The sequence below is a fragment of the Clinocottus analis genome, unplaced genomic scaffold, assembly GCF_023055335.1.
Source record: "Clinocottus analis isolate CAN_PGR_092001 unplaced genomic scaffold, fCliAna1.0.p SCAF_14, whole genome shotgun sequence".
NCBI lineage: Eukaryota > Metazoa > Chordata > Actinopteri > Perciformes > Cottidae > Clinocottus > Clinocottus analis.
Window position 1 is genome coordinate 1,824,512 of NW_027175865.1, and position 12,077 is coordinate 1,836,588.

At 45.7% G+C, this 12,077-nt stretch overlaps 1 protein-coding gene across 2 annotated transcripts in view; it reads left to right on the forward strand.

Moving 5' to 3' along the window:
• The window catches only part of erf (Ets2 repressor factor), a 33,216-nt gene that overhangs the window by 13,593 nt on the left and 7,546 nt on the right, over positions 1-12,077 (forward strand). Inside the window, exons 1-3 of one of the 2 annotated variants that reach the window (XM_068575745.1) lie at positions 2,163-2,285; positions 6,812-7,046; positions 11,741-11,853. In XM_068575745.1, coding sequence (XP_068431846.1) covers positions 7,015-7,046; positions 11,741-11,853 — 145 coding nt within the window. In that variant the 5' untranslated portion in view covers positions 2,163-2,285; positions 6,812-7,014. Of the gene's footprint in view, positions 1-2,162; positions 2,286-6,811; positions 7,047-11,740; positions 11,854-12,077 lie in introns of those variants that run through there. The other variant, XM_068575744.1, reaches the window with a different exon arrangement.

Here is a 12,077-nt window from a genome sequence, read left to right on the forward strand (position 1 = left end):
CCCCCATCCTTTTTGGGTGTAATTATGAGATCAGCTCAATGAGGAGGCTTTTTTTTAAATGGTAGTTTGAGGCGCAGCACTCCTCAATGAAGACCTGTGTGATTGTGTGTCGTAGACAACACGGCGAGGAGGGAATAGTTTATCATCTCAAACTTAAATTTGACCTTTTTTTATTGTATTCAATTTGCTCAACGTTCAGGATTTCAGCAGGATCAAGTGAGGTTAGAAGATGCATGGCAGCAAATAAAGCAATAACAAGACAATTAAAAAGGTAAACTATTTACAGAGTGGTAAAATATTTTAGTATATGCTAAGATTAGAGGGGAATTTCTACATGAATAAAATACTTTAAGACTTTTTTACTGCAGCTTTTCATCCTAAGAGTCCCCATCTTGCCAATTCAATCTCCAACACTTTGTTCACAAAATTTAAATCCAAATGTTATCTAAAGATCAGCATTGACAAAATGTATGCGATGTGCCTCCACATCCCCCTCCCCAACACCTACTTGCCTGGACTTGGATTCGGGTCGGAAACCTTTTTGCAGATCATGTTTTCCATTTGTTTTTGTGTTTGTGTTTTTGTCTCTCTGCACACGCCCGGCGAGTGGAGATTCCCCTTTTTTCCTGCTCTCTCCCCATTTATTTCCTGCCTTTCTGTGTTATGCAGATCCCGTCCCCTGATATGATGAATCCTCACCACGCAGAAAGACACGCACCGACCTTTTGGTGCGGCTAAATATAGATTCGCCGAAGAATAGGAGGAAGGGAGGTATTAAAAAAAAATGAACCGTGGGGGATAAATGCAACAGCATGTTAGAGAAAGTTGTCGGGGAAGTCTCGCAGAGTAGGAGACCGTTTTGTGTTCAGTCCTCTGGACAATACCCCGATGATGGCTATCGGGTTATTATCAAGAGCGCCGTTACAACAACGTGACGTCAGCGCCCCCGAAGAAAAGAAAAGCTGTGCGTTAAACCCGCCGCCGCGGCCGCACAGATCCGATGTTTCTCTTGGAAAGGAGAACGCAGGTGGCTTGGGACGGCAGACTAATAGTAAATTAGTTTTCCTACCCGGCTCTTGGCTATATATAGACTCCAATGAGGCCTGAAATGGTGTGTTTCGCCTCCGCTTGACAATCAGAAATTCTTCCTGTCTGGAATAGAGCTCGCCAGATTGTACAAAGGGCTTTGGGTTTGTTTGTCTACTTCAGTTTCCCCCCCGACTTCGTCGCTCTGCATCCAAATCTCACTGATCAGTCGTAAAGGTTTTTTTTTCCTGGCTGCTGATGAGGATCAATCCGTTTGTCTCAGTCAGTTTTACAAGTTGCATTTTAGGACTTTGAATCCTTTTTTGTTTCCCCTTTCTGAACCACAAAACCCGCCGGCGGGATTGAAAAGCTAGACTGTTTATCCGAGCCAGAAGATGCAAAAACATCATTATCGTTGGACTTTCATCTTTCCCGACGACCTTGCAACTAAAAAAAACAATCTTGGCCCAAAAAAATATATAATTTTTGTTGGGAAGACATGGATCGAGTCACCTGAGACCAAGGCCTCCATTTTTCTCCAACATTGTCAGTACCTGTGACAGCTTGAAAAATGTGTTTTATTATTATTTTTGCGTCTCTCATCGTCAAAACGACGATTGTGTTTCCACAGAGCTTCTATATTGCAGTGAAAAATGTGAGAAAAAAAGAGAGAAAACAGGTTTGTATGATATTTAATGTGTTTTTTAAAATTATTTTTCATGCAGACCTATTACAAGAACCCGGATATACTAGTTAAAGCGTGCCGGAGTTTCTGATTTTCCTTCTGAAGCTGCATTTTTGACACAAGAGCGTCTCCGTTCGATGCCATGTTTTACGTTTGCAGAAAACCATCCATAAGGAAGGCTAATGCATAAGAAGCTAGCAGCTGCAGATGCTCAGATTTAATTAATTGTCTCAGTTTGTGCAAAATAAAAACAGCTATATATCGTGAAGTGCTTTGCAACATATGGGCAACTTTAAGCTGAGGACCTGATAACTTCTGCAAAACCACAAAACATGTATTTGTTATTTTTCAGTCCTCATCCCACTCCTGCTCTCTCGCTTCTTCCTTCTGTCTTACACGCCTCCTTTATGTGTTGAAGGAAACGTCAGACTTTTACCCGCCATTACCGGCCAGGAGAGAGACCCTGCATGCGACTGAAGGCGCTCCAGACACAACATGTTATGAATGTGCAGCGGCGTCGGGCTCCAGTAGATCTGGATGTCGAGGGAAACGAGCTCCTGACAGGACTCTCGGGGTGTGTGACAGCGCTCTGGCCGGTCAGGCCGCCTCAGACAGATCACACACACACACACAGACACACACACACTCACTCTGTGGCGCTCTGGACCGGCGCCCGAGCCCTTAAACTCTTTTTTTTTTTTTTTTTTGTGGCAAGTTTCTGTAATTGAATCATTTTATTTTTTATTTTTTTTTGTCTTGTCCGTCGTGACTCGGGCCGTTTTTATTTTTAGAGCTTGAAAGCTTTTGTTGCTACGCGACGGCGTGTCTTAGGAGAGGCGGAGCGAGGGAGGGACGCAATGAAAGAGGAGAGGAAAGAAAGAAAGAAAGAAGGAGCAGAAAGAAGTGGCCGTGGCGCTCGAGGGGGAGAAAAGGCGGAATCTGTGAAAGCTGAACGGCGAACGTACAAAGCGATGAGTCAGCAAGGGACATCTGCAGCACACACACACACACACACACACACACACACACACACACACACACACACGTGCGTGCGGTGGGCATGGTTGCTATTCCTGCGTTCTTTGTCTGTGTGCTCCGTGTGCCCACGCATGAACCCACTTACCTCTCCCCACTAACCTGTGTTGTGTGTCTGTACTTTGTTTGTGTGTGTGTGTGTGTGTGTGTGTCTGTACTTTTTGTGTGTGTGTGTGTGTGTGGTATTAGCTCGCCCACTTTGATTTAATCCACACCTGCTGTTGTGATGCGTCAGCCTGTGTCCGTGTGCGCGTATATATGTGGAAGTGTTTTTCTCCGACGCTCACGAGTGTGTACCCCGTTGTGCGGCGGCGTTGTGCGTCTGTGTGTCACAAGGCCTGAACCCGTCCCCACTGACAAGAGCCTTGTTGTCTGGTTTATGACTCATATGCTCGCAGCCCCATTACAGTAGTAATCTGCCTTTCCAATGGCTATTATCAACTGTCACGGGCAGCTTGTCCGTCTTTTGACTCGCTCTCCGAGCGCCACGGGAGACCAGAGAGCAGCGTGCGGTTTATTACTCACCAGGAATGGCGTCTGGATGTTTTCAGGATGTTCTTTTCTCCTCCCTAAAGCTGCATTCTCTCTCCTGACCACCAGGGGGAGACTCCTCTGGTTGTATAGAAGTCTATGCTTCATGTGTTGAAGCTGCATTCTCTCTCCTGACCACCAGGGGGCGACTCCTCTGGTTGTATAGAAGTCTATGCTTCATGTGTTGAAGCTGCATTCTCTCTCCTGACCACCAGGGGGAGACTCCTCTGGTTGTATAGAAGTCTATGCTTCATGCGTTAAAGCTGCATTCTCTCTCCTGACCACCAGGGGGAGACTCCTCTGGTTGTATAGAATCTATGCTTCATGTGTTGAAGCTGCATTCTCTCTCCTGACCACCAGGGGGAGACTCCTCTGGTTGTATAGAAGTCTATGCTTCATGCGTTAAAGCTGCATTCTCTCTCCTGACCACCAGGGGGAGACTCCTCTGGTTGTATAGAATCTATGCTTCATGTGTTGAAGCTGCATTCTCTCTCCTGACCACCAGGGGGAGACTCCTCTGGTTGTATAGAAGTCTATGCTTCATGTGTTGAAGCTGCATTCTCTCTCCTGACCACCAGGGGCGACTCCTCTGGTTGTATAGAAGTCTATATAAATGACCCCCTGTGGATGAAAGTGGGAGTATTTTCAGGCACCAGAGTCCCTTTGGAAAACCCCTTGATTTTCTGCAGCAGCATCCTTGTTCCTTCCTTCCTTCCTTCCTTGTTTCCTTCCTGCAGGGTGACGAGTGTCACTATTACAAGAACCATAAATGTTGAACCACGACGAGCTCCAAATGCACCAAACCGGCATTGAAAAAATGGAAGAAAGTCTGAAACGATTGCATGAGTCTATGGAGCGGAGCCAAGGGGGAAAACAGATTGCAGTTACTCAACTTGTATTTGTGTGTGTGTGTGTGTGTGTGTGTGTGTGTGTGTCTCCATAATTTCGCCAGATGGTGACCTCCATGCGGTGTCACTCTCGCAATACGAGTGAGGTTGCCTGCTAAGTTTAACCTCCTGACAATTTCTTTTTCATGCACTAAAAACTTCAAAAAATCTGCCTCTAGTGCGTAATCGCATGAGGTGTGTGTGTGTGTGTGTGTGTGTGTGTGTGTGTGTGTGTGTGTGTGTGTGTGTGTGTGTGTGTGTGTGTGTGGCGCAACACTGTATTGTAGACACAAGGTATTCCTTTTAAAAATGCATTTTTGTTGCTTCCTCTCTCTCCGAGTGGTGTCTTGCTGTCCCAACTGTCACAGATTTTTCAGACAGTTGTGTATTACTACAACATGAACTACTACTACTTCTGCCAGTACTTTGTCTTCTACTACCACTCAGTATTCGTGACATTTGCCAACACGCAGCTGCACTTTGCACACCTGATAGTGGACTTCGGTTTCCCCGTGTCTTGACTCGGTTCCTTTTTTCCATGACTCACGGCGTTTACGCTCGCTATTAAAATGTCATCTGTGAGCCGGGTGAGGAGAAACACATGTAAGAGGCCGGCTGTAAATGCACTGCGGTCCGAATTTTTAAACTTCGGCGAGTCAGCCGTGCGTAAGTTTAACGTCGGCCTGTGACTCACTTTGTCGCCTCGGCTTCACATCGTTGCCGCTTGAACCGATCCGCCGGCGAGGAAGCAGTCAAAGCTAAAATAAAACAAACACGCGGTGCAGACGTTGAACGCAAATATTTTGTACATGGAAAAGTCATAATTGATTTAATTACCATCTGGGCAACATATTCAGACGCAGTTCACTCGACTGGGGTTTAGTTGCCAGCTGTCCGTTTCATGCCAACATTTCTACAACTCTTGTGCTCCTGGTTTTGTGCCGTCTTCAGTTGCTGATACTTAGTTGCCTCCTTCACAGAATTTGTCGCATTTTATCGCCGATGAACAACATTGCCGGAAGGTCGGGTCCATCACTTTGACTCTGATGCGGCAACTTCTGTGTGTCTTGTCTCGTTTGGCGTCTTGGTTTTCACCGCAACATGTAAGTCCTTCACCCTTTTGTGCAGACGGTGCAACCACGGCAAAGGTGGAGAGAACTCCAAGACGACGTCTTTTGTGCGGTACGACACAATGACAATGGCATGAATCACAATGGAGGCTCCACGTGCTATAGATATTAGAACAAATTACCTCTTACAGCCTCTTGTGTTCATCAGCCTGCACTGAGAATAAAAGATGCGACACATTTTAGACCCTGATGACACGCACGATGATGCGACAACTTCCCCGTTGTATCGGCGAGACCGTCGCACAAGTGTCACAGTCCGTCAGCGCCGAGCGTGTCATTGTTCAAAGGTCCCCCCCGTCGCTGACGGCGGACTGTCGAGTGTGGGAAACTGATTGTAACCTTGGTATTTAGGATAGTGTGTGTGTTTTTTACACTTGCATAAACACACGCACCCACAAAATTCTGCATTGTTATATTGTGCCCACATGTTTCCCACCCTTTTGCTTTCTCAGCCCGATTGCCAAGACACATCTGGTCCTAATGAGGTGTGTGTGCGCGCGCGTGTGTGTCTGTGTGTGTGTGTGTCACTATGCCTTTGCTGTGCAGCCTTTCAGCCCGGCCTTGTGTTGAAGTGGTGTTGAGTCTTTTACTGCCACCCACTGCTTTACAACTCAAAGCCTATACTTTTAACTGTTGGATAATAGTGTGTGTGTGTGTGTGTGTGTGTGTGTGCGCTTGTGTGAGCGTGCGCCCTGATAGTAGTTATAAAACCATAGCTTGTGTTTTGTCTGCACATATCTCAAGGCCTCCTAATCTGTTATAACAGCGCTGATTTTGCAGCTTTGATGGCGATAGCTGTGGCCGTTGTGATGTGACTGCGGTCGCTGGGAACAGATTCAGTTTGAAACCAGGATTTCAACGCTCGAACCCGCGATTCCCAACATTCTCGTCGTCTTTATAGGTTTTCTCAAACATCCAGCTGATGAAAGTCAAACCAAACTACCTTTTCACCCATTTGTGTGTGTGTGTGCGTGTGTGTGTGTGTGTGTGTGTGTGCTCCTGGCTCTCCTTTTACTTTTGAAATAGATGGAATGCAATTAGCAATTATTTTTTGGGTTGAAAAATAGCAGGTAGTTTAACGAGGTTAAGAGGAAACGCTTGTTAAAAATCAAACACAATTTGCTTTGATTTGCGAGTTCTTTCTTTTTTGTGTTTCACAGCCAGGACCTTTCATGCCAAACCCAGAGTCTAAAGCCCTGACTATTAACTGTTAACTAGGTTAAGTTTAACAGATAGCCCTAAACTCGTAAAAAGATTAATGGACTCGAGGGGAGTCCATTAACCTTTTTAAGAGTTTAGGGCTATATTTTGGTGATTTTCGGGATAATATCTTGTGGTATATCATATCGTGCCTAAAAGGGACGTCAAACAACATTAGAAGGATAAAGGACCCAGAATCAGTGAGTTAACGAGTCAAAGAAAAGACTCGGTGGGGTCAAAGGGCTGAGTCTTTCCTCTGTTGATGGTTCCCCGGCTCTGACACCCCTCTTTCTCCCCCGTCCGTCTCCCCCCTTTAGGGTTTGCCTTCCCGGACTGGGCCTACAAGCCCGAGTCGAGCCCGGGCTCCAGACAGATCCAGCTGTGGCACTTCATCCTGGAGCTGCTGAGGAAAGAGGAGTACCACGACGTCATCGCCTGGCAGGGAGACTACGGGGAGTTCGTCATCAAGGACCCCGACGAGGTGGCCCGCCTGTGGGGGGCCAGGAAGTGTAAACCGCAGATGAACTACGACAAGCTCAGCCGAGCTCTCAGGTGAGCCTGAGGCGGATAAAAGAAAGGCCGATAGTAGAGAAAAACCACGTTAGTTAGAGTCTACTCATGTCTAAGTCCAAGTGGGCTTCACACTGAAACCAAGCTTCAAACTAAACCTTTTAAAAGCTGAGTTACCTCTCACCAGGAGCAGAACTGCTGTCTTTTCTCGGGTCCCATCCGTAGTTAGGCTCGTCTGGACCGATGCTGATATTTAGCTTCATATTGAGGTCGCATGTCCTGATACCAGAGGAGTCAGACGATGGCGAAGAGCCCAGACGGCTCCATCTTGAGTTACAGGAGCTGGAATCGTGTACTTTTGAACTTCAGATGAACCGTGACGAAGTCAGTCAACATATTTTTTAATAAATCAATGTCTTTCTAGGTGTAAGACGTTCACACACACAATTAATCTCAGCTTTTAGCACTTTACAAAGTGTAAAAGGTGTTTTTTATTATTATTAAGGTGAAAATTAGGAGATGGCGAGTGTTTATGAGTAGTTCTTATTTAGATACTCTTCAGTTCAAGACGAGCTGACTTTAACCCGGCAAAAGAAGCTCTGCTCTTTGTTCATCTTGTTATATTTTTTGCTAAATAAAGAATCACAAGTCACACCTTTAGGACACTCAATCGTCCAGCTGTCAGCTTTAACTTGCCGAAACCGAAAACATGATTTTTATTCGTCACCGTCATGAAGATACTATGAAGTATAACTGCTTTTAACAACCGATGCTGCTGTTGTAATGTCGGAGACTTTGGCATTTGTTTTTCGTTTCTCTTTTAAATCTCTCATTCGTCTGATGCGTTGGATCTTGAAGCACATCGGGGTCGAACGCGTCGGGTAAAAACAGAACGCTGAAGCATCGGCGTTTAGTCGTGAATGAGCGCCTCGCTTCGTGCTGCAACAACAGGGCGACGGCAGCTTTAGAAAACACACACCTTCACCCTCCACGGAGCACATGTGGGATGCTGCAGAGCTTTATTTAGCTCCCAGTCTGTTCATGCACACACACGCACACACACGCACACACGCACACACACACACTGCTAGTCATCAATGTCGCCTCCTGTTTTGTAGGTTGGTGTGGGTTATAGTTTGCCATGGTGATGACTAGTTACACTGCCACACACACACACACACACACACACACACACACACACACACACACACACACACACACCCACGTGTGCACACATACACTTAACACCTTGTTATATGTCAGCCCTCCTCCAGCCCATCTGTGTCTTGTTTGTTGTCTCAACCTTTTTTTGTCTTTGACTTCATACGACTGCGTATTTAAAGACTTTCTCTGCACGAGACCGTTTTCTAACGCAAGAGTTGCGTATTTTATTTTGCTGTATTGTTTATTTGTTTACGTTCTGATGAACATTACACAGGGAGAAGCTATGCAACAGGTGTATTGTGTATATATAATCCAGCATATCCTGTTTTTTCCCACCCAAAAGCCGGACAAGCGTGTCAATTTCCACCTCGTTACGTACGGCCTGTTAAAAAATGAACTCCACAAGAAACTCTGTTAGGTTTTATGCACCAAAACCAGCGAGAACACGTCTTTGTTTGGGTTAAAATGACAATAAAAGCGCCGTTAATGAAGTACGCGAGTCGAGGACATGTATAAGGAACACACTGAGGAATGCAAACATTCACCATCGGCGCTGATTGGACCACCGCAATAAAAAGGTGGCAGAGTTTTCCGATTAAAAGGGAATTAATCCCGCAAAGTTTCACAGTAAACACGCAGCCCGAGTGTTACAGCGACTTTCTCTCCGGTGTCGGTGGAGTGTTTTACTTCAAGGAGCCGCCGAACTGCAGTTGCAAACTTTTATTATACGAACCAACGGCTGTTAATTAACTCAGACGTTCTCTCTCCGTCAGAAGTCTTTGATTGATGCTTCTCTCCGTCTTTGTAGTGCACGTGTGTGTGTCCATTCAGGCGTAACCCCGTTACACACGTGCACGGACGTATGCGCTTTATGTGTGTGACTTTAGATCCCGCACACACGTTTATGTGTGTGTACGACACACACGTACTGTCGTGTGTGTGTGTGTGTGTGTGTGTGTGTGCGTGTGTGTGTACGACACGTAAAGGCCGAGTCTATACAGTCGTGTGTGTGTGTGTGTGTGTGTGTGTGTGTGTGTGTGTGTGTGTGTGTGTGTGTGTGTGTGTACGACACATAGAGGCCAAGTCTAGACAGTCGTGTGTGTGTGTGTGTGTGTGTACGACACGTAGAGGCAGAGTCTATACAGTCACACGCGTGTGTGTGTGTATGACACATAGAGGCCGATCTATACAGTCACACGTGGGTGTGTGTGTGTGTGCTTGTGTGTGTGTGTACAACACAAAGGCCGATCTATACAGTTAAGTCCTTTCTCGTTTTTTTTTAATGAAGTTCAAATGGCCTTCAAAGAGCAGGAGTGTGTGTGTGTGTGTGTGTGTGTGTGTGTGTGTGTGTGTCCCATATTGACTCAGCGCTGTTTGTGCGTGGGTGCATGGCTCACATGTACGTTCTTGCCCTTTTCCACCTCGACCCGTTCAAAGTGCCATCCACACACACACACACACACACACACACACACACACCTGTGAACATCATGTCCAGCTCGTCTCTTTATTTTTTTCACGGCTCTCAGCTTAGTTAACACTCGCTCGCAAATGCTTCCGTTGTTTTGATGTGTGTTTTTTTCTGTCTTCCTGTTTTTTCCTGTGTTTGACCGTTTGCCACGTACGTGTTAATTTCCACCTGTGCAAAGTCTGCCAGAACTGAACTTCACGGCGGATTTAACGGCCTCTTTTCTTTCCTTTTTTTGTGACACTCACTTTACATTCTTCCCGTCAACTGTATTCCAGAAGGAAGTAATGTTCCTCTTTTCAAGCCCTTTGCCTCGAGGATACATTAATTATCCTCATATCCTTCAAAGGGCACGTCAAACATTTAAAGACTCAAGTTCCCTTTTCCACTTTAATATGTTTGCTCATCTTCCCCTCGATGATGAGAGAACCTTTCCCCGCTCGCTGTAACCCGCTATAACTTTTGAGTTAAATTATTTAAATGACTTAAAGCCGATCAAATAGACGCTCTGATTTGTTCTGTGTGCTGTACGCATTCATGCATGCTGCATGACGTGTGTGTGTGTGTGTGTCGTCTCTATCAGAAGAGGTCCTTCACTCATTGAGGAGCTGGTTGAGCGCACACACACTCACACAACGCTGTTGTGTGTTGCACAAAACTCCAGTGACTAATACTCTGACCGCAGCGGAGCAGGGAGTCGGCTTCATCAGCGTGACAAATTATACGTCCGTCATTGTTGTGTGTTTTTTTTTTTTTTTTTTCCTCCTTTTCATTGAATTTGTTGCTGTCGCTTTTGAGTGTGACTGATTGTAGGAAACTCATATTGTACTTTAACGTAAGAATCTTATCTTATTTACATCGTGGCTCATTTCCTAGGGCGGGCACGGTGCAAAAAAAAAAAGCGTGGGTTGAGGTTTGTCACCGTGTTTGTAGACAAATAAAGGATTTAGACTGAGAAGTTCAACGGCTATTTGAAAGTATTCCCTTTACTTAATACTTTAAGTTTTATCTTTTACATTTGTAACCTTAATTTCTCATGCCGTGTCTGTTATATACATGCAGACGGGTGGCTTTTTCTAAAGAAAGCGTGGGGGAACATGAGCTCCATTGTAACTAATACACAACAAGAGACATGTTTACAACATAATGTTCGAGCAAATGCATTTTTTTTTTGTTGCAAATTTAACCACCGAGCTCGTCGAGCACTACTGGAAATGATGCATAATGCATCACTGTTCCCAGAATGAAGCGGCCGGTCTCGCGCTGAATGAGAGACACTGATTTATTAGTCTTTATGTACAGAAATATGAATGCGGTTTTGGTCCCCCCCCTCTATCGGTGAGTCACAGGGAGCCATTTTATCTTTGGGATGAGCTGTCAGCGGCTCTCTATTCACTCCACTGCGTCGCTCTGTGTGTCGACGATGACTAATGCGGCGCTTGCTAATGGAGGCGCTCCGGGCCGGAGCCGACCGGAGCGGCCGCCTCACTTCCTTTTAAGTAATCCTTAGTGAGACTTTGAATCCGACCATGTGTTCACATTGAGAGCAGCTTGTTAAACCACGCGCTCGTAATGTTTAAATTAGCATGCAGGTAGCGCGCGTGGTTTTTTTTGTAGCCAAGGAGAAAACACACAAGTCATTAACATTGACATTAAAAATCTCTTGGGTTAAAAACAAACTGTTGGTTTTTGAACTGGAGTGACAGCTGTCAATCAAACGCTCGTGCTGGGACGGACATCATTTTCCAAATTCGCCGTCTGGCTCTTTTGAGGTAAAACAGTCTACGTATCGAGTCATTTTAAAGGTGGTGGACGATGTTCCTGTTGTTCGTTGAAATAAAAGTTCAATTTTAACGACTGAAAACCCAATAATGGCTCTCGGTGTCTTCCGATCCATTTATGCAGAACCCTTCACATCCAGTAATTGCTCGACATTGGTCGAGGTGCGAGGAAAAACGCCGCAGATTTGATTGCCTGTCGATGACCCGTGACCATAAAAAAAGCCGCGGCGGAGATTAGTAAATGTCAGCGCATGAGCTGACTTCTGCTGATGGGAGCCGTCTTCACGACTGGTAACTTCTCCTGTCTGTCCTTCACTCTTCAGATACTACTACAACAAGAGGATCCTCCACAAGACCAAAGGGAAGAGGTTCACCTACAAGTTCAACTTCAACAAGCTCGTGCTGGTCAACTACCCCTTCATCGACATGGGCTCCGGTATGCGCTCGCATCGCTGTACCCGGTGTTACCAATGTTACCTTGTGTTGTGTCTAACCTTCTTTCTTTTGGTTTCTGCCCTGATAACGTCCCGTGGGAACTGAAATTCACGGTTGTGTATGTTTTTGGATGAAAAGAATGACATTCAGACGTCTGGTTTTTGGCCTCCAGGTGTCGATGAATTTGAGCTCCTTGTGTTTTGAGATGCTGAGCGCGACTTTGAG